The sequence below is a fragment of the Hemiscyllium ocellatum genome, chromosome 24 (genome assembly GCF_020745735.1).
Source record: "Hemiscyllium ocellatum isolate sHemOce1 chromosome 24, sHemOce1.pat.X.cur, whole genome shotgun sequence".
Taxonomy (NCBI): domain Eukaryota; kingdom Metazoa; phylum Chordata; class Chondrichthyes; order Orectolobiformes; family Hemiscylliidae; genus Hemiscyllium; species Hemiscyllium ocellatum.
The window spans coordinates 53,601,877-53,624,251 of NC_083424.1; the positions used below are offsets into that span (position 1 = coordinate 53,601,877).

A 22,375-nucleotide genomic window follows, 5' to 3' on the forward strand; every position below is an offset into this window, starting at 1 on the left:
ACTCCAAGTTGGAAACATGTTCTCCAGCTCTCTCCAATAATTTCAACCCGAGTAAAATCAGGGCTTTGAAAAATGGATTGTTACCACTGGCTTTATACGCTGCACAAAGATGCATTCCCATCGCTGCTCTCACATTGTTGCCCTCATAATCACGGGAAGATTCTGGAGTTAAAATCTGTGAAACATTTTAAAAATGGAAATGTTGTGGACAGTTCAACAACTCAAGGCCACATGTAACTGGGTGGGACAACAACGATCCTGAGCAAAACTGCAGTCAGAGAGAAACGGGAGGAAACATCTTCGCTGGTTGGAGTCATAAAGTTATACAGCACAGAAACAGACCCTTCAGTCCAACTGGTCCATCCCAACCAACTTTCCTAAATTGATCTAATCCCATTTGCCAGCGCTTGACCTATATATCTCTCAATCCTTCCTGTTCACATACTCATCCAGATGCCATTTAAATGCTGTAACTGTACCAGCCTCCACCATGTCCTCTGGCAGCTCAGTCCATACACGCACCATCCTCTGCATGAATAAATTGCCCTGCACGACCCTTTTAAATCTTTTCCCTCTCACCTTTAACCTATGCCCTCTGGTTTTGGACTCCCCTACCCTGGGGTAAAGACCTTATCTATTTACCCTATGCATGCCCCTCATAATTTTATAAATCTCTATAAGGTCACCCCTCAGCCTCCAACGCTCCAGGGAAAACAGCCCCAGCCTGTTCAGCCTCTTCACTATAGCTCAAATCCTCCAACCCTGGCAACGTCCTTGTCAATCTTTTCTGCACCCTCTCAAATTTAACGACATGTTTCCAATAGCAGGGAGACCAGAAATGAACACAGTATTCTAAAAATGGCCTCACCAATGTCCTGTACAGCCACAAAAATAACACCCCAGCTCTTATACTCAGTGCACTGACCAATGAAGGGAAGCCGAATGCCTTCTTCATCACCCTGTCTACCCCTGACTTCACTTTTAAGGAAATATGAACCTGCATCCAAGGTCTCTTTGTTCAGAAATCTTCATCAGGACCTTACCATTAAATGTCTAAGTCCTGAACTGATTTGCTTTTTCAAAATGCAATGCCTCACATTTATCTAAATTAAACTTCATCTGCCACTTCTCAGCCCTTTGGCCAATCTGATCAAGGTCCCGTTGTACGCTGAGACAATCTTCTTCACTGTCCACTACAGCACCAATTGTGGTGCCATCTGCACACTTACTAACCTTACCTCCTACATTCACATCCAACTCATTGATACAAATGACAAAAGGCAGTGGACCCACCATTGATCCTTGCAGGACACTGCTGGTCACAGGCCTCCAGTCAAAAAAAGCAACCCTCTACCAACACCTTCTGTCTTCTACATTCAAGCCAATTGCGTATCTAATTGGTTAGCTCTGCCTGGATTTCATGAGATCGAACCTTGCTAACCAGTGTATCATGTGGAACCTTATTTAATGCCTTACTGAAGTTCATACAGATAACGTCCACCGCTCTCCATTGTCACGACAAAAAATCAATTTCCTACACACAAAGCCATGCTGACTATCCCTAGTCAGTCTTTGCCTTTCAAAATACATGTAAATCCTGTCCCTCAGAATCCTCTGCAACAACTTGTCCACCACTGATATCAGGCTCACTGGTCTAAAGTTCCCTGGCTTTCCCTTGTCGCCTTTCTTAAATAATGGCACCACATTAGCCAAACTCCAGTCTTCTGGCATCTCATCTGTGGCTGTTAATGATATAAATATCTTAGCAAGGGGTCCAGCAATCACTTCCCTAGCTTCCCACAGAGTTCGTGGGTACACCTGATCAGGTGCTGGGGATTTATCTGGCTTCTTTTGTAATATGGACACTTTGCAATAAGTCACTATTTATTTCCCATAAGTTCCTTAGCTTCCACTTCATACTCCACAGTAAAATATTTGTTTAGTATCTCACCCATCTCCTACGCTTCCACACAGAGACAGCCTCATACCTGGCACACAGGACTGTGGCTGTTGTTGTTGGAGATCAGTCATTTCAACTGCAGGGCATTTCAGAATAGACGTTTTCTAATCAACCAGTTCCGATATATTATGACCCACCTCTGGAGCAGGCTGGACTCGAATCCAGGTCTCCAGGCTCAGCAACAAGGACACTAACACTGTGCTATAAGAGCTCTAGCTGCTTAGGGTAATGTCCTAAGCCCAACCATCTTCAGTTGTTTCTTCAATGACTTTCCCTCTATAAGGTAAGAAATAAGGATGTCTTCCGATGATTGCAATCTGCATCCAAATACAACTACATCTGCACAATATCCATGTCGGGTCTGAGAAATGACAACATTTGTGCCACAGAAGTGCCTGGGAATGGTTGGTTCCAACAAGTGAGAATCTGACCATCGTCCCTTGACATTCAATGGCATTGCCATTGCTGAATCCCCCCACTATCAACATCCTGAGGGTTACTATTAACCAGAAACTGAACTGGATTAGCCATATAAGGACTGTGGCTACAAGAGCAGGTCAGAGGCTTTGAATCCCGCAGTGAGTAATTCACCTCCTGACTCCCCAAAGCCTGTCAACCATCCACAAGGCACAAGGCATGAGTGTGATGGAATACTCCCCACTTGCCTGGATGAGGGCAGCTCCAACAACATTGAGGGAGCTTACTACTCATCCCCAAACATCCACTCGCTCCATCACTGACCCTCAGCAGCACTCTATGCCATTTACAAGACATTCTGCTGAAATTCACCAAAGATCCTCAGACAGCACCTTCCAAACACATGACCACTACCATCTAGGAGGACAACTGCAGCAGATGGATGGGAATACCACCTCCTGCAAGTTCCTCTCCAAGCCACTCACTATCCTGGCTTGGAAATAAATCGGCATTCCTTCGCTGTAACTGGATCTAAAGTCCTGGAGCCTACTCCCAACCTACAGCCCGTGGATTGCAGTGGTTCAAGAAGGCAGCTCACTACCTCCTTCGCAAGAGTCGGGCAGTAATTGGTCTGATCAGCAACGCTAACGTCTTGTCAGCAAACTAAATAAAAACTCCAGCACCACTTGCACTTGCAGAACAAAACCAAAATTATTTTCTACAACGTTCACAACTGCATGTATTGTGGAATATAATACCAGGCCAAATATTTCATCTTACCCTGACATTAGGCCTGAAAATAGGACTTGTCCAGCCCACCGCCTCATGATTGCTGCAGTCTGAGGATGTTTGATGGGGACTTTGGTGCAGCGATTGTTCACAAGTACCTTGTATATTGAAGCACACGGCTGAAAGATGCCAGAGAGGGAAACACAGTGTGGAGTTCCCGTTTACAATGTATTGTATAAACCCCTAAGATGAAAGCCCAAGTTAATATAGTTAAACATTAACTTTACATGTGATTGTTAGCATTCTTGTTTCATCACATTGGAACATTGGTTTAGTATTAATGGAGTACAATCACAGCCCTAACAATCAACGGTTCTATTGATGAAGTCAAATGACTTGACTTGAACTGAAGTAAATAAACCAGTAAAGTCCCAGGCTAGATTCCTGGTGTGTGTTGAGCTGGTGGGAGCTTGGACAGATAGCTGGGCCAAGACTGTCAAGAGTTAAAACTGTCTAAAATAAGGATTATTTATTGTTTGGACCTTCTGAGAGGCTGGAGAAAGATAATCACTGGAAGAAAGGAATGGGTAGCACGATGGCTCAGTGGTTAGCACTGCTGCTTCACAGCGCCAGGGACCTGGGCTCAATTCCCACATTGGATGGCTGTCTGTGTGGAGTTTGCACACTCCCCCTGTGAATGCATGGGTTTCCTCCCACAATCCAAACATGTGCACGTTAGGTGAACTGGCTATGCTCAGTGTTAGGTGCATTAGTCAGGGGTAAATGTAGGGGAATGGGCCCGGATGGGTTGCTCTTTAGAGGGTTGGTGTGGACTTGTTGGGCTGAAGGGCCTGTTTCCACACTGTAGGGAATCTAATCTAATCAAGAAGTGCAAAAGAAATCAGGATAAAATGTTTCAGCCAGGGCGGGGGAATATTGTAGGGTTGGCTCTAACAATGTAAAAAGTAATGGTAGACTTAGGCCACCAATCATAGAAGGAGGCCATCAAGACCACACCTACTCCCCCAAAGAGTGACCCAACCTATCCCTGTAATCCTGCATTTTCCACGACTCACCCACTCAGTTTATAATCCCTGGACACTACGGGCAATTTAGCGTGGCCAGTCCAACTCCCTCACACCTCTTTGGACTGTAGGAGGAAACCAGAGCACCCAGAGGAAACCCACACAGACACGGGGGGAATGTGCAAACTCCACACCGACGGACACCCAAGGCTGGAATCAAACCTGGCTCCTTGGCATTGTGACGCAGCAATGCAAACCGCTGAGCCATTGTCCCACCCAAAGTTCCCGATCCTGGTCCACCATTCAATATGATTCTCGGTAATCAGCTGCCTCAACTCCATTTTCTCTCTCGGAACCCTCCATAACCCTAGAATTTTAATGTTTACCTAATGTTTACCTTATCTATTCACTTCTTTTCTATATACGTCTAAGAACTCTGGACTAATTTGTCCACACTTAATTTTTCCCTCTTTTACCACATCTTTGTCCATATTTCTTTGGTTTCTGAAACTCCCCTAATCCTCAGATATACAAAATTTTGAACGTCTTTTTTAAAAAAAAACCTTAACACCATCTTTATCTTCCTCACTTAGTCACAGATGAGTGTTCCTCTGTTTGTCTTCAAGTGGAATATATTCTTGTGATACATTTGAATTGTTCCTTTAAATGTTTCATTTACAGCGTCACCTTTTAGTCTGTTCACCAAGACAACCTTAATCACTTCTTCCCAAATTTACTTACGTCATTGAGGTTCTTAAATTTAAGATGCTTATTTTAGAGAAGAACGTCACTTTCTTGTTTAATATAGAATTCAATTACATGATGATCAATTTCTCTGGGAGGATATTTTAAATTGAGACGGCTCATTAAAACTGCACATTTACTCAACACAATATTGGGCAGCATGGTGGCCCCTCACCGTTGACCTGCAATGCTGGCAGTGTGGACCCCAGCTCAACCTGAGCCAAGGTTCCCTGATTTACAGGCCTTTAGTGAGACAGAGCAATCCCTGAGTGAATTCTTCAAATTCCTACTTGCTGTGATAGGGGCACATCATGTTTCAGGCCCCCACCACCCTCTGCATAAAGAACTTCCCATGTATATCTCCCTTAAACTTTCCCCCTCTCACCTTGATATTCAATCTACCTAATATTATTTATTTGATTGGTTTCTAATTTAGTGAAAAGCAAATTATAGTCTCCGACCTTCGAGATAAAAAAGATGTGAGGGAATATTAATGAGGTGGAGAATGAAGGATCGGTCCTGCTGATGCGATGGTGAGTCAAGATTACAAGAGAAATAATGATTATGAATTTTAAGACTAACTCATTGTTCCTCATGTAGGAACAGGAACTGACCATTCAGCCCATCAAAACCTACCTCAATGCTACTTTCCCATACTATTCCTATTTTCTAGTTTCCAGAAACCTATCTTGAACCTGCTCAGGAATTGAGCTTCCACTTTGCGAGATCCACCAAGATGGCTGCCCTGGCATGGCAGGTGGTGTTTGGGCTCCTGAGCCCATCTGCTCCAGGCAGCCAAGTCCTTCCCTTCCTCTCTTTTCTCATTTCTTTTCTTCCTCCTTTTTCTTCATCTTCTGATGTGGTGGGGAAGCCAGAACGGTGCCAGCAGGGCATCAGCTGGAGTGGTGGCTGTACCCGGAGCAAGGCTGGTTGTGGTAGGTCCGGGGCATGGTCTTGGAGACTTGGTGGGCCTTTGGCTGCAGTGGTGGTGGTGGTGGTGATGGTGCCTGGTGCGAGGACTCCTCGCTGTGGTGGGCCTGAAGCACAGGGACTCCTTGGGACCCAGGAGACCTTGCAGAAGTTGTGTTGGAAGACACCTTGTATACAGGAAGAACTCTATTTACATAATCTCTTTTCATTCTTTATGTAGTGCAAAACAGCACCAGGTTGTGGCAACAAAACACTTTTCACTCTCTCTTTCCAGATACAGTGACAATAAATAACTCGCAATGAACTAACTCATAATTACCAATGCAATCAATTGCTTTCTCATCTCAGTTTTGATCTGACTCTGACCTGAGATTATGCTCCTTGGTTCCTCCTCTTTGCAGTTTCTCAACTGCTCCGTCATCATTCAGCGAGATCAAACAGAGATGCACGTAAGACAGTAACTATCTTGTATTCCATTACCATCTCTGACTGAACACGGTGCACCTTTGAGATAGAGCTCTACAAATAATTAGTCTACACACTGCCTCAGAAGGATTGGGTTCAGTGCCTTCAGCAAGTGAATTCCAATACTTTTGAGCGGTTTGGTGTCTTACCTTGAATCACCCTCAGCCCTGACCACCCAGGTGAGCAGAGGCAGTGATGGATTGGCACTGCTCCCATAAATTCTGCCAAAGTTCTGGGCACGGCAATGGCAGAAACCTGCAGCACAGCTTCCCCCAGGGATCTCCAGCAGAGCAAGGTGAGTCAGGGCAATACAGAGACCAGCCTCCTTCTGTACCACTCACTGCCACATGCTCAGGCCTTGGAGGGGACAGAGCGCGTTGGGTGGGAGAGACAGGAAAGTGGGGGAGTGGGAGGTTGGGAAGGTAATTGGAGATTGGCAAAGGAGGCCAGGCATCACAGTGGACAGCTTAGGTAGGAGAGAGATTCGGGATGAAGAGGGGTATCGGGATGGAGAGGGGGATCGGGATTGAGAGGGGGATCGGGATGGAGAGGAGATCGGGATGGAGAGGGGGATCGGGATTGAGAGGGGGATCGGGATGGAGAGGAGATCGGGATGGAGAGGGGATCGGGATTGAGAGGGGGATCGGGATGGAGAGGGGGATCGGGATGGAGAGGGGATCGGGATTGAGAGGAGATCGGGATGGAGAGGGGGATCGGGATGGAGAGGGGGATCGGGATGGAGAGGAGATCGGGATGGAGAGGGGGATCGGGATGGAGAGGGGGATCGGGATGGAGAGGGGGATCGGGATGGAGAGGAGATCGGGATGGAGAGGGGGATCGGGATGGAGAGGAGATCGGGATGGAGAGGGGGATCGGGATGGAGAGGAGATCGGGATGGAGAGGGGATCGGGATGGAGGGGGGATCGGGATGGAGAGGGGGATCGGGATGGAGAGGGGGATCGGGATGGAGAGGGGATCGGGATGGAGAGGGGATCGGGATGGAGAGGGGGATCGGGATGGAGAGGGGGATCGGGATGGAGGGGGGGATCGGGATGGAGAGGAGATCGGGATGGAGGGGGGGATCGGGATGGAGAGGAGATCGGGATGGAGAGGGGGATCGGGATGGAGAGGGGGATCGGGATGGAGAGGGGGATCGGGATGGAGAGGAGATCGGGATGGAGAGGGGGATCGGGATGGAGAGGGGGATCGGGATGGAGGGGGGGATCGGGATGGAGAGGGGGATCGGGATGGAGGGGGGGATCGGGATGGAGAGGAGATCGGGATGGAGGGGGGGATCGGGATGGAGAGGAGATCGGGATGGAGAGGGGGATCGGGATGGAGAGGGGGATCGGGATGGAGAGGAGATCGGGATGGAGAGGGGGATCGGGATGGAGAGGGGGATCGGGATGGAGAGGGAGATCGGGATGGAGAGGGGGATTGGGATGGAGAGGGGGATCGGGATGGAGAGGGGATCGGGATGGAGAGGGGGATCGGGATGGAGAGGGGATCGGGATGGAGAGGGAGATCGGGATGGAGAGGGGGATTGGGATGGAGAGGGGGATCGGGATGGAGAGGGGATCGGGATGGAGAGGGGGATCGGGATGGAGAGGGGGATCGGGATGGAGAGGGGATCGGGATGGAGAGGGGGATCGGGATGGAGAGGGGGATCGGGATGGAGGGGGGGATCGGGATGGAGAGGGGATCGGGATGGAGAGGGGGATCGGGATGGAGAGGGGGATCGGGATGGAGAGGGGATCGGGATGGAGAGGGGGATCGGGATGGAGAGGGGGATCGGGATGGAGGGGGGGATCGGGATGGAGATGGGGATCGGGATGGAGGGGGGGATCGGGATGGAGAGGAGATCGGGATGGAGAGGAGATCGGGATGGAGGGGGGGATCGGGATGGAACGGTGTTAGCCCAACACTGATATCTCCACCTCAGGATAAGATGTTGCTCCTGTACATGTTAAAAAACCTGAAAGCACCATTTGAATGGAATCCTGTCAGCGTATGTTTCAAAAGGATGACAGTAACTGTGTGCTCACCGAGTGCTGTGTATCCAATCTCCTGTGCAGACTGAATCTTGTACATACTCAGAAAGGTGCCTGTATTTCCAAAGTCACTCATGTGCAGTGCTGGGAGACTTGATGAGGTGCCACATAAATCCAAGGATTTCTTTGTGTGAGATGGGAAATAAACAACACCAAGTAAAACATTCGCCCAATCAGTGACATCATGGAGAACGTTTCTGAGAAGTTTTCAGATAACATTTGCTCTTCAAAATTAATGTGTTTCAGAGGAAATAAGAGAGCAGTTGCATCCTGGTTCTGTCACTGGAGTTGTTGTCTAAAACCTGTGACTACGCTTCAGAGACACAAGTTCAAATCACTGGGGAGATATAAATACAGGTGTTATGGACCAGATCAAACCTCCTCAAAACATATCAAGGGAATAGCCTGAATCCGAACTATTTTGAAGGCGAGTGCCACGTGTTGCATTCAAGGTGCAGTTTGATTGGTCAAACTATCAGGCTATAAGCAAAACACGCCTTATTCATCCTCTGTAGTTACAATACAGACAAAGTTTTTTAAAAACAGAATTGGCTTAACTGTAACTCCTACAAAATACTTAAAATAATAAACTACTAATTAACTTTTTCAATATAGTAACATCTCATAAACACACACTGAGCAAAGGCAAATTCAGTAAAATACATTGTCTCACCTGCAATTCTCTCAGCAGGAAGAGGACCCAAGCTTTTCACTGTAACAGAGAGAGGAATAAGAGCTTCCACATCCAGACACCAGCTACTGCTGAAAGGTAAACCTAAACCCTGGTTTTGTGGGAACTTGACTCCACCCATTCAGGCTGCTTCTATTGTTTCAACCTTTAAAATGAACCCAAGGCCTCACAAGCTACTTATACAGAGGAACCTGATTATCTGGCATTCAAGTATCCGAAAACCAGATTATCCGGCAAGATTGCAAGGTCTCAATGCTTGGCTAAACGATGTTATCCAGCATTCAATTATCCGGAATTTGATTAACTGAATGAAATACGCCCTGCCCCGTCCTTCGGATAATTGAGGTTCCTCTGTACTTTGGCTTTGAGCCTCTGTCTCAACCTCTCTTCACAGAATTAAACCAGGACAAAATACACCCCTTAAAGCGCTTATGGTCACAAATAATTTACACATCTGGAATTAAAATCCATTCTCAATAATGGAGCCAATTCAGTTCACTGGTATCCTGCAGGGAAGCAACACTGCCAGCTTCGTCTCTTTTTAAAAGGTCTTTTTGAGAAAGTGAGCATCGCTCAGTCGCTCAGCATTTGCTGTCCATCCAGAACTGCCCTTGAGGGGGTTGGCTCCACATGTGACTCCAGAATCGCAACAATCTGGTCAACTCAACTGCCCTCTGGAGTGGCTGAGGGAAGCAGGCAGTTTTAGGTGAATCACCAGCAACTGGTGATGGATCATATATGCTGGCCAACAATTAGAATCCCAAGTGAATAAAAAAAGTCATTTAAGCAATATCTTAATTATAACTCAGTCTCATGCAGTTGTATACCATTGTTCAACAACTGTAAGTTACCTTCGCATTACTTAGCACAGCATACACTCAAATATAACAACCCAGCACGAACAAAGACCCTACCTGCTTCAAACTTGTTTCTTTGTATTTCTCACTCTCCAGATGAGAAAGAAAATAAATGTCTCAAAAAACGTTTGCTGTCACCAGGCAGGGAAACATTTAGCAAGGTTAAACCTTCGCACATAAAAGACAATGGTCTAAGGCTTTCAACTTTGCCAATGGGATTACGGCCAGTTTCCAGTCTTCCACTCTCAAAAGGTTAACTCAGAGGAAGCACAACATAACGGCAAGTCATTCAGGGGAGATGGCAGGGAATATTGTCTGACATAGGGAGAGAATAGGGCCCCTCAAAGATCAGCAAGGTGGCCTTTGGTATCTCCATTTTCTGCGATTCCACACAAACGAGTATTTTGTATCAGTAATTACTGTGAAAAAGGACATGTAAGATATAGAATGTATGGAAATAGATGGTGACACCTTGAAAAATGTCCATATTACAGAGGAGGAAGTGCTGGATGCCTTGAAATACATAAAGATGGATAAATCCCCAGGACCTGATCAGGTGTACCCTAGAACTCTGTGGGAAGCTAGATAAGTGATTGCTGGGCCTCTTGCTGAGATATTTGTATCATCAATAGTCACAGGTGAGGTGCCGGGAGACTGGAGGTTGGCAAACGTGGTGCCACTGTTTAAGAAGGGTGGTGTGGAATAGCCAGGGAACTATAGACCAGTGAGCCTGACCTCGGTGGTGGGTAAGTTGTTGGAGGGAGTCCTGAGGGACAGGATATATATGTATTTGGAAAGGCAAGGACTGATTAGGGATAGTCAACATGGCTTTGTGCAGGGGAAATCATGTCTCACAAACTGGATTGAGTTTTTTGAGGAAGTAACAAAGGATTGATGAGGGCAGAGTGGTAGATGTGATCTATCTGGACTTCAGGAAGGCGTTCGACAAGGTTCCCCATGGGAGACTGGTTAGTAAGGTTAGAATACAGGAGAACCAGCCATTTGGATACAGAACTGGCTCAAAGGTAGAAGACAGAGGGTGGTGATGGGGGGTTGTTTTTCAGACTGGAGGCCTGTAACCAGTGGAGTGCCACAAGGATCGGTGCTGGGACCTCTACTTTTCGTTATTTACATAAATGATTTGGATGCGAGCATAAGAGGTATGGTTAGTCAGTTTGCAGATGACACCACAATTGGAGGTGTAGTGGATAGCGAAGAGGGTTACCTCAGATTACAACAGGATCTGGACCAGATGGGCCAATGGGCTGAGAAGTGGCAGATGGAGTTTAATTCAGATAAATGCGAGGTGCTGCATTTTGGGAAAACAAATCTTAGCAGGACTTATATACTTAATGGTAAGGTCATAGGGAGTGTTGCTGAACAAAGAGGCCTTGGAGTGCAGGTTCATAGCTCCTTGAAAGTGGAGTCGCAGGTAGATAGGATAGTGAAGAAGGCGTTTGGTATGCTTTCCTTTATTGGTCAGAGTATTGAGTACAGGAGTTGGGAGGTCATATTGTGACTGTACAGGACATTGCTTAGGCCACTGTTAGAATATTGCGAGCAATTCTGGTCTCCTTCCTATCGGAAAGATGTTATGAAACTTGAAAGGGTTCAGAAAAAATTTGCAAGGATGTTGCCAAGGTTGGAGAGTTTGAGCTACAGGGAGAGGCTGAACAGGCTGGGGCTGTTTTCCCTGGAGCGTCGGAGGCTGAGGGGTGACCTTATAGAGGTTTACAAAATTATGAGGGGCATAGATAGGGTAAATAGACAAAGTCCTTTCCCTGGGAAGGGGGAGTCCAGAACTAGAGGGCACAGATTTAGTGCGAGAGGGGAAAGGTAAAAAGAGACCTAAGGGTCAACTTTTTCACACAGAGGGTGGTACGTGTATGGAATGAGCTGCCTGGGGAAGTGGTGGAGGCTGGTACAATTGCAACATTTAAGAGGCATTTGGATAGGTATATGAATAGGAAGGGTTTGGAGGGATATGGGCTGGGTGCTGGCAGGTGGGACTAGATTGGGTTGGGATATCTGGTCGGCATGGACGGGTTGGACCGAAGGGTCTGTTCCCGTGCTGTACATCTCTATGACTCTATGAACACACTGGGTAAGGAGTATCTTTCTCCCACAGAAACCTGCCGACTCTGAAAACGTTAGAAGTGAGATTCGGTTGGGGCAGGAGTGTTTCAGTGTTATACCTACAAGGTGAAGAAATGGAGCAAGTCAAGAGGGCTGCTCTCATATTCCAAATCTTCTCATGCCTGTAGTCATTATAGTGGTTCAGTATTAGTTCCGGGACCCCACCACCTCAAATCTACAAGCCTCCTATTAAAATTCTGAATGTCACTTTAGTTTAGCCCGTATTTTTAGCAAGTAACCGATGTATGATGGATGAGTCAGCATTTGTAATAGTTCCCAGTGTTGGGAAATTATGTATGCAGAGTTATCGAGGAGTTGGAAATGTTCTGAAATGCAGCCATTTGCTCTTTTTCCTGGTTTATGTTAATAATTGGTTAAGACAATCCCAAAGCCTATTTTCAGTTTTTACAAAGGGTTGAAAATGTTCATGGTGATAGAATCGCCAATTTCAATAAGTCACATGAGGACTTAACAACGATGATATTGATTAACGTTAGGACACTGGAATGTGTTCAAATTCCTAGGTGGCTTGACTATTTATAGCTCTCTAACCTTCCAGCTATCCACGAATTCAGGTTTCCTTGGTCTATCTCACTCCTTTGTTTTATGGCTGTGTCTTTAATATGCCCCAGATGTTGGGGGATGCGGTTTCTCCCACTGATTCATCCACACCTTGCTGAAGATGCTGTTTACATAGCCACCCCGTGACCAAGTCTCTAACACCTCCTTCTCCTCGGCACCAGCCATGGTCTCAACATATCTTGGGGCATCTTACCACATCAAAGGTGGCTACATAATTAGGTTAACCCAAGGGTACTCATTCCCATAAATCACCAACACTTGCAGTGACACGACCAAGGCACAGGCAACTTCATAGAATCATGGCCCCGACGGTGTGGAAACAGGCCTTTCAGCCCAACAGGGTGTCACTGTCCCTCTGAAAAGTAACCCACTCAGACCCATTCCTCTACCCTACATTTACCCCTGACTAATGCACCTAACCTACACAACCCTGAACACTATGGGGTAATTTAGCATGGTCAATTCACCCTAACCTACACATCCCTGAACACTATGGGTAATTTAGCATGGCCAATTTACCCTAACCTGCACATCCCTGAACACTATGGGGTAATTTAGCATGGCCAATCCACCCTAACCTACACATCCCTGAACACTATGGGGTAATTTAGCATGGCCAATTTACCCTAACCTGCACATCCCTGAACACTATGGGTAATTTAGCATGGCCAATTTACCCTAACCTGCACATCCCTGAACACTATGGGCAATTTAGCATGGTCAATTCACCCTAACCTACACATCCCTGAACACTATGGGTAATTTAGCATGGCCAATTTACCCTAACCTGCACATCCCTGAACACTATGGGTAATTTAGCATGGCCAATTTACCCTAACCTACACATCCCTGAACACTATGGGTAATTTAGCATGGCCAATTCACCCTAACCTACACATCCCTGAACACTATGGGTAATTTAGCATGGCCAATCCACACTAACCTACAGATCCCTGAACACTATGGGTATTTTAGCATGGCCAATTTACCCTAACCTACACATCCCTGAACACTATGGGGTAATTTAGCACGGCCAATTCACCCTAACCTGCACATCCCTGAACACTGTGGGTAATTTAGCATGGCCAATTCACCATAACCCAGATATCTGTGGATTTTCGCTGCTCATTTTGACTCTGCCGTTTAATAAGATCATGACTGACCTGATTGTAACCTCAGATCCAGATTCCCAACTATCCCTGATAACAGTTCACCCCGTTGCTTGCCACGAATCTTATCCACGACTGCCTGACAAATTTACAGTGATTCAGCTTCTACCATTTCATTTCAATTATTAGTTTCCATTCCCTGCAATTTTTGCTCCTCTACATTAGCAGTATCAAGTGTCTGAATATTGGATAACCTAGCTGTTGGGAATTCCTCTCTCTCCCTGGCTGCATCATCAGTACAGAGTTCCTTGCAGTCCAATTTTCCCCTCATGACATAATCTGCTAAAAATGTAGAATTGACTGAGCAGAGTGGTGATGGTGCAGAGACGTTATGGGATCCCAGTGCAAAGCTGGTTAAACAATGCATTCCAGCCTGCATTTCAGAGAAAAGAATGTAGCTCACTGCATTAAACTGGGCAATGAGGAGAAGCTTTCCAAGACCTGTAACAGGTGGGAGTTCTTGTCTTCAGAAGGGAGGGGTATTGTGACCCTGCGAAACAGCTTCAACGCCCCTCTTCCAGTTAACTCACTAGGTCCAAGATGTCGATTAAGAAACTGTTACACATCAAGGAGGCAAGCAATTTTAAAAAAAGATTTTATTAGTATCATCGAAAATATACAGAGACAACTCTCAAACAGAACACGATTATTATAATGTCTACATAAAGGGCACGTGAATCACAGGTACTCAAAAGGTACCAGTTAATGACATTTAAAATAAAGCAGTATAATGGATTAGAAGCTGGCCAAGTGCAAGACAACATTATGATTGACGAGACCATTCCAACCCAGTAACTAGCACTATCCTCGAGATATAACTGAAGTTTGGAGCCTCCATTAATAGCATTATAAAGGCAGCTGAAAGAGATGGAAGGTAATATCCAGTCTCTCACTCTCTGGTGCAGGTGACACAGAAGCTTGTCAGAGCAAAGCTTCCCCAATGACTTTACTGAGTAACTATGTCACCTCCAATATCACTGACTTGACCCCAGCCTATGCCAAATTAGCTGATTTTCACTCTAGGTTGCATTGGAGATTTTACATCCCCCCCAATGTTTCCGTGGACTGGGATTCAAAAGTGAGAGAGAACAAAGTGAGCTGGCGTTTGGCAGGATGGGCCTCAATCAGCCCCCAGCCCCAGTTCCATAACCGGCTATAACCGATTGCCTGGATGAGGTAGTGCAGAGACCATCTCTGGGGAACACTCCTGGCAATTATACAACACCCACGGGACTGCACATCAGGCTCCTCACTACAAAAAGGCCCAAGTGTAGAGACCATACAGCAAGGTGTGAACAAAACACAGTACAATTCCACAGAGATTTCAGCCTTTAATTTCTTTCAAAAAAAAATCTGGTGATTAGGCAGAAGAGTTATTCCAAAACCTGGTACTTTTGGCTATTGTATTGATTATACCACAATTCATTCTGAGATACAAGAGACACTGAAAACAGAGGAGTAATCTTTCAAGAATACAGGCAAAACGAAATAGTAGCTTGCACCCATATTCCTTATACATTAAGTAAAGAAGTTTTGCTAATTGAAACTTATTTGAAATGGAGATCAAATTCACATTGTACTTTCCCAAAGCAAGATTGCAGGAGATTTTTTTAAAAAGAGTGCACACAATACACACACACACAAACAAAAACATTCAAGTAACTACAGATTTAATAAAAGTTTGAGGTTTTGTCTGTGGCTCATTGCAGGAGCTGTTGAATTTTCTCTAAAATAAAAGAAGTGTTGTCACACGGTAAAACTCCTGTTATCAGTCCATTTGATAACATAAACCAGGCCTCAATTCTGTGGACTACGAGATAGAGGTTGTTTGGATTGGATGTGTAAGCAGAAACATCAAATAAAGAAAGAATACATCAAATAAATGTGCTCCCATTGTCCTCATCTACCCATTATCCAGCTCAGGCTCTCATGGGGGGTTAAAAAGGACAGCCAGGGGGGAGAGAAAGCTTTGTTTAGCTGATACCTCACCTTTCTCTGCACTGAACAGACCAGACACCAGCTCACATAGCAACAGGCTGGAGGAGGAGAAATCAAATGCCAACTTAGACAAGAAGGTACCAACAGCATCTGGTAAGGTCTCCAGTGTTGTCTCTGTCATGTTCAACAACTACAGCCTCTGACAAAGTGTCATCGAGACTGGCAATGTGAGCTTACTCTCTCTCTCGCTCTCCCACAGATGCTGCCTGACCTGCTGTGATCTCCAGCACCTGCAGCAATGTGGGAGGTTCTGCACAGATTCCTTCCAACTCTATGTGTACTGCGTCAGCACCCACGAAGAGCACTCACTCCTTCCCAAGGAAGGCTGGTCCAGTTGGGAGGGAGTAAACACTCCAGTTTGAGAACTGGACTCTTTCTTTTAAAAAAAAAGTCAGGGAAGGGGTACAAAGAGGTAAAAGTAGTTCATTGTTAAAAATTCCTGTCTGCCGACCACAAACTGGAGCAGAACTTTCACAATCACTCATTGCAGATTTGAGCGCATCATCCCAGTTGGATACCCCTCCGTCAGGGGCCAACACTCCCCGTAGGTATTTGCTGTGTGGAGCTGATTTGTTCCACTGCAGTGTCTTGCTGCAGGATCCCCCATATTAGGGCATTGATCAGTTACTGACAGAGACAAATAGACTAGCGTTTGGCAGCGGCGATGAACCAGGGCCTTGTCTGCCTTCTCTGGTGCATGTAAAGGATTCCGTTTTAAGAAGAGAAAAGCAGAAGAGCTCTCAAGATGCCCTGGCAATATTCACCCAACCAGCGTCACTGAAGCCGACAGCTTGCAGATTGTGGGAGTTTGCTGGGCACACATGGGCTGCCCAGCTTCCCACCACAGTGACTGCAACTGGGAAAAGAACCCCGCGGGACATCGAGACTGTGAACGGTGCTACAGAATTGCAAGTTCTTTATACTGTGCACAGTCCCCAAATATGGGAGTGGCTATGGAAATAGAATCCCTACAGTGTGGAAGTAGGCCATTCGGCCCTTCAAGTCCACAGTGACCCCCCAAACAGCATCCCACCCAGACCTAGCCCCCTACCCTATCCTTGCAACCCCCTATTTCCAATGGCTAACCACCTAGCCTGCACATCCCTTAACACTATGGGCAAATTTACCATGGCCAATCCATCTCACAAATCAACAAGCCCACACCTTCCACCTCCACCTCTTACAGCCCCAGATCCCTCAAACCATTAACTGTGACCAAGTCCCTCGAGGCTGTTAATCTTGCGCAGCGGTTCCTGCTGGCCTGAATACCAGTTTAACAACCTTTGGACTGGAGCACCCGGAGGAAACCCACACAGACACGGGGAGAACGTGCAAACTCCACACAGTCAGCCGAGGTGGGAATCGAGCCTAGCTCCCTGGCACTGTGAGGCAGCAGTGCTAACCACTGAGCCCACTGTCCCACCCTAAATAGCCTTTATAAACAGACCATGGCCTTGTGCCCTTGAGCTCCTCCACGAAGAGTCAAAGCTGAGGAAAGGAAGATTGGCCGATTTGAGCCCATTCCAAATGAAGCCCAAAGTCCCGGCTGTTAAAACCTGCCGGGAGTGAGGTGATTTGGTTGCTCCGATCTGGAAATCTATTCAACATGTGAACCACTTGACAAGGGGTCACATCAGAGGTCACTGCCAACAATAAAAGGTTGTGGTGGCGTGTAGCATTGGCATTGGCACGGGTAGAAGATTGGCTGGCTAGGAGCCGAGGGTAGATACAAATTGGTCTTGTTCAGGTTAACGAGACGTAATCCCCACGGGGGCGGTGCTGGGACCTCAACTGTTTACAGTTTATATAAACAACTCGGAGAAAGGGGACGGAGAGTACAGCTACCAAGTTTGGGGAGAGAATGCAAAGAAGCTACAAAGAATTACAGACAGGATAAGTGAGTGGGTAAAGATGCGGCAAATGGGAGTAGAGTATAATATGGGAAAACGTGAAATTGTGCATTTTGTCAGGAAAAATTAAAAATAGCATCTTATCTCCACGAAAGGTTGCAGAGCTCGGAGATGCAGAGGAACCTAGGTGCATGAGTTGCGAAAAGTGAATACGCAGCTACAGCAAGCAATTAAGGAACACTATAACTCTGTCTAATAGAACAGTATTATTTGATGTTAGTAGAAGTGAATAAAAAATGATATTTTGTTTCAGCCATACAGGGCACTGGGGAAGCTGGCTGTGAAGTACTGTGTGCAGTATTGGTCCTCTGACTGAAGGAAAGTTGTAAACAGGTTGGGTGGAATTCGGAGAATGTTTATCAGGGTAATACGTGGAATGGGGTGGGGTAGGCGGTTCACAGAACAAAACCGAGGACTGAGTGGGCTTCTATTCATTCGAGTTGAGAACAGCAACAGGCTACAGCGATAGGCTGCACAATGGGACTAGCTGAGGTCTTTCAGGATCCAGTATAGACACAATGGGCGGAAAGGCCTCCTCCCGTACTGTCGAATTCTAAGAGATGGCTTGATTGAAACATGCAATATGATGAAAGATCTTGACAGACTGGAAATGGCGAGGATTGTCCTCTTCTGGGAGAATCCAGAAACCAGGGTCACTGGTTAAGATTCGGGGGTTGGGGAGGGTGATCATTCAGAACTGTGATGAGGAACCTTTTTCTCTGGATGCTGTGCGTCTTTAGAACTTTCTCCCTGAAAAGGTGTTGGGTACAGATTCCTTGAATATTTCTAAGGTCAGGGTGGATAGATTCATGTGAAACCCAGGGACAAGGGGTTATCAGCAGGAGATGGGAGTGTGGATTCGAGGTTACAGGTCGGCCCGTATCTTACTGAATGGAGAACAGGCTGGAGGGGCCGAGTAGCCTACTCCAGCTCCCCGTTCACTGACATCAGTCTGATCTCACTAACTTTTACATCAACTGAAACCATTTGTGCAGACCAGAGCTTACAGCTGCACTGTGCTGAAGTTCCCTCATACTAAGGTGTGCTGATTCAGGGGAGCTGTGGAAGGAAAGGGGTTGCATTTATTTCAGTACCTTTCACACTTTCAGAATGTCCCACAGAGCTTGCCAGCATTTTTAAGCATTGTCAACATTTACAGTTAGATAATATTAACGTTACTCAACACAGAAGCACAGCAGCAAGGTAAACTAAGGGTTGAGGGAACAATATTGGCCAGTGCGAGAGCTCCCAGCTATTCTTCACATCAGTGGAGTCTCCTCTATCCACACCAGAGGGAAGGGGGCTGCTCAGTTCAGCATCTCATCGGTGATGCAGCATCGTCAGCAGTGAGTGATTCTAACAGATGTGTTGGACTGGATTAGGTGCTCTGGGCTCATGGGAGCACCTTCAGCCAACAACCCAGCAGCTCAGAGGTGAGAAAGCTGCTGTGTGAGCTGTAACAGAGACTGAAGATCAATCTTCAATCCCTCACGAGATGATCTCTGCATCCTGTGAGAGACAAGGTGCGGTATTTCTACCATCCTGCTCCTGGAGCACCCTGCACTGTTCCAACCTCCAGAGGAGATGCACCAATCAACTAATTCAGAAATGTCTTTTTCCCTAACCTGGTTACTACAACGGAGCAAAAAAATGTCAATTACTGTCAAAATGATCCAGCGTCCGAATATGAAAACCATTGCTAAAACCCAGCAGCAACTTGTGAAATCCGCAGTAATCATAAATACATGACCGCAACAAATTAAACACCCACCCAGTGTAAAAACTTTTTTTTTAAAAAGAAAACCACAATCAACTTGGACCAAAAGGTGTATACAGGTACCTCCTCTGGCAACAAGAAAGCTAAGCGGAGGCTGACACCTTATTCACTGGAAGAGGAAGCAGGACGTTTGCCCCCCCCTTCCCAATGAGTCAGTGGAACCTGTACTCACACATTTATTAGGCAACACACAGGCAGACAGAAAAATCATTTGTGTTTCAATATTTACTTTGGAATATTTACTTTTAGCACTTTAGGCTCATGTTGCTTGGAGATATATTCATATATAATATATGTACACTATATTATATATAAGCAAACACAGCAACCACCCAAATTGATCCTAACCAGAAAACACTCCACTGAGCAGTGAATCCAGCCCAGCCCTCTGGAGATTCACTGCAGGATCTGCAATCTTTGTAAACACTTGAAGAGACGCTCGCTGCACTCCGGTGAAGCCACTCTTTTCCCCAGTGTGACAGCAAATTCACACTGTGTGCAAAGTCGGAGCAGCAACAGCTTTGTTTGCTTGTGAGGCAGCAAGCGAGCGAGCGAGTGAGTGAGCAAAAAGAGGTGTCCTTTCCCGCTTCGGTTCAGCCCTGCATCGCACTCTCCGCGCAATGAATGACCCCTGTTTCGCGGCACTGCTCACCCGCAGCAGGGAGTTGCCGTTTAAAAGACCCGCACACCCCACCTCACCTCCCCCTCCATTTTATTTTCACATGCAGCAGCTTTCCAGCCTGGCACTACTCTCTTCTCCAGTGACCAGAAAACAAGGCAGTACACACAGTGTAACCTGCTGACCTCCCGGCATGTAGTGTAAACAGACCTGGACACTGTGGGGGCAAGCGCAAGTCGAGAACAGTTGGCTACATTTTACAGTGGCTTTAGTTCTCTTCGTCCAGGTAGGCCTCTAGTTCGGTCAGTTTTTGAACAAGTAGTGAATCAATCTCCCCGTCACGTGTAGAGGCCTTTCTGCCCCGTGTCCGGCTCAGAATCCTCACTCCAGCGTGCGCCCGTCTCTTGCGTGGGAGGGTGTAGTCCTGGAATTCTAAGAGGCGCTTGCGTTTCTGGAGACTGGTGCAGACGAAGGAGCCTTTCTTCAAAACAGGCTCTTCAAAAATAGTCTCCAGATACTTGCTGTCGAGGGGAGGGAAAGGAACATTCAGCATCAGGAAAACCACTTCAACGCACGAGTTCAGTAACGAGTGAGCACAACACGTTGCAGTCATAGAATCCTGACAGCGCAGCTAGAGGTTAACTGGCCCACTGAGACTACACTGAAGAGCATCCTACCCGTCTACCCTAACCCCCTCACCCTGCATTTCCCATGGCTGGCCTGGGCGATTTAGCATGGCCAATCCCTGCACATATTGGACTGTGGGATGAAACTGGAGCACCCGGAGGAAACCCACGCAGACACGGGGAGTATGTGCCAACAGACAGTTGCCTGCAGCTGGAATCGAACCCAGGTCCCTGTCGCTGTGAGGCAGCAGTGCTTACCACTGAGCCATCGTGCCACCAACTTCAGGGAATTGACACTGAGCTGTTAGTGCAGTGGAATCTCTCGAGGTTACAGCGATGTAAGTAAGTCTAATCACGTGGCCTCCCAAGGGATTTGGGAAAGTTCTTTCAGGCGACGTGAGCAAGCTTTACTGTGCCTGAATCCCTGTACCATTCCCAACAATGGGGAATGATGGGGAGTCATTGTTGGGAATCTCAGACAGGCGACTGAGGACTTGTCAAAAACAAAATCACAGCTTTTGGAAAAGTTCTAAAGTAGGCGTGGCGATTTCTGTGGGTGCATGTTGAGCGATTCAGAGCACAGGAGCACACCCCGAGATTGGAGGCAGTTCTGGAGGTAGGCTAAGACAGGGCTAGGGAGGGATCGGAAACGAGGACTTTGAGCAAGGGTCACCGGATCTGAAATGTTAACTCTGACCTGCTGAGCTTTTCCAGCAATTCCTGCTTCAGTTCCTGATCTACAGCATCTGTCGTTGTTTTGGTGTGTACTTCAATTTTGATGCACAAAACAAATTCAGACATCAATGTAGTGTCTGGGAATAGGGTTACTGAGCGAGTGGGGCTTGATGCAAGAGAGGAAATGGGTTGATACCCTTTGGTTAAACTGGTGTTCAGGCCAGCAGGAACAGCGGCATAAGGATAACAGCCTTGAGGGGACTTGATCACGGTTAATGGTTTGAGGGATCTGGGGCTGTCAGGGGGAAGGTGGAAGGTTGAACTTTCTGATGGTTATGGTGTGGAGTTGTTCATTTGTGAGATTGAGCTGAACACCAGGAATATTAAGAGGTTTAAATGTGGTTGAGGAATAGCAATGGATTCAGAGTTAATGATGAAGATTGATAACTGGATGGATCTGTGATTGATCTCCATCTCCATTTGCCCAACACAATCTCACAAGAGGCCCTTGGTAGGAGCCTTCTGTAACTCCAGTCACCAGCCAAGGTCCAGCCTTGGGCTGACTTGACCACACTGAGCGGAAAATGTGTTGCTGGAAAAGCGCAGCAGGTCAGGCAGCATCCAAGGAACAGGCAATTCGACGTTTCGGGCATAAGCCCTTCATCATAAGCCCATTCCTGATGAAGGGCTTATGCCCGAAACGTCGAATTTCCTGTTCCTTGGATGCTGCCTGACCTGCTGCACTTTTCCAGCAACACATTTTCAGCTCTGATCTCCAGCATCTGCAGACCTCACTTTCTCCTTGACCACACTGAGTCTAACTCAGGGCTCCAAAACAGAGTGACTGGATCGCAGCAGCTTCTTGAACCACTGCTGGTCGACCCAGACCGTGCTCTCTGCACATCAACATCCAATTCTGACACATACCTGTGTGCAGATGGTGACTTATAATTCTGGTTAGTGTAAATCTCCTCCAAGCTGAATTCTTTCTTTTTCAATCTACAAACAGGAAGA

General features: G+C 46.7%; 2 protein-coding genes across 3 annotated transcripts in view; both read right to left on the reverse strand.

Annotated features, from left to right (window-relative positions):
- LOC132827255 (melanotransferrin-like) overlaps positions 1–22,375 on the reverse strand; it is a 426,978-nt gene that overhangs the window by 119,809 nt on the left and 284,794 nt on the right. The gene's annotated exons all lie outside the window — the stretch shown is intronic.
- Positions 14,372–22,375, reverse strand: part of wu:fi75a02 (uncharacterized) — a 90,521-nt gene continuing 82,517 nt past the window's right edge. For both annotated transcript variants that reach the window (XM_060843794.1, XM_060843793.1), the window contains 2 exons: positions 22,289–22,360; positions 14,372–20,581 (listed from right to left, as the gene is read on the reverse strand). In XM_060843794.1, the coding sequence (XP_060699777.1) occupies positions 20,329–20,581; positions 22,289–22,360 (325 nt within the window). In that variant the 3' untranslated portion in view covers positions 14,372–20,328. The remainder of the gene's footprint in view (positions 20,582–22,288; positions 22,361–22,375) is intronic.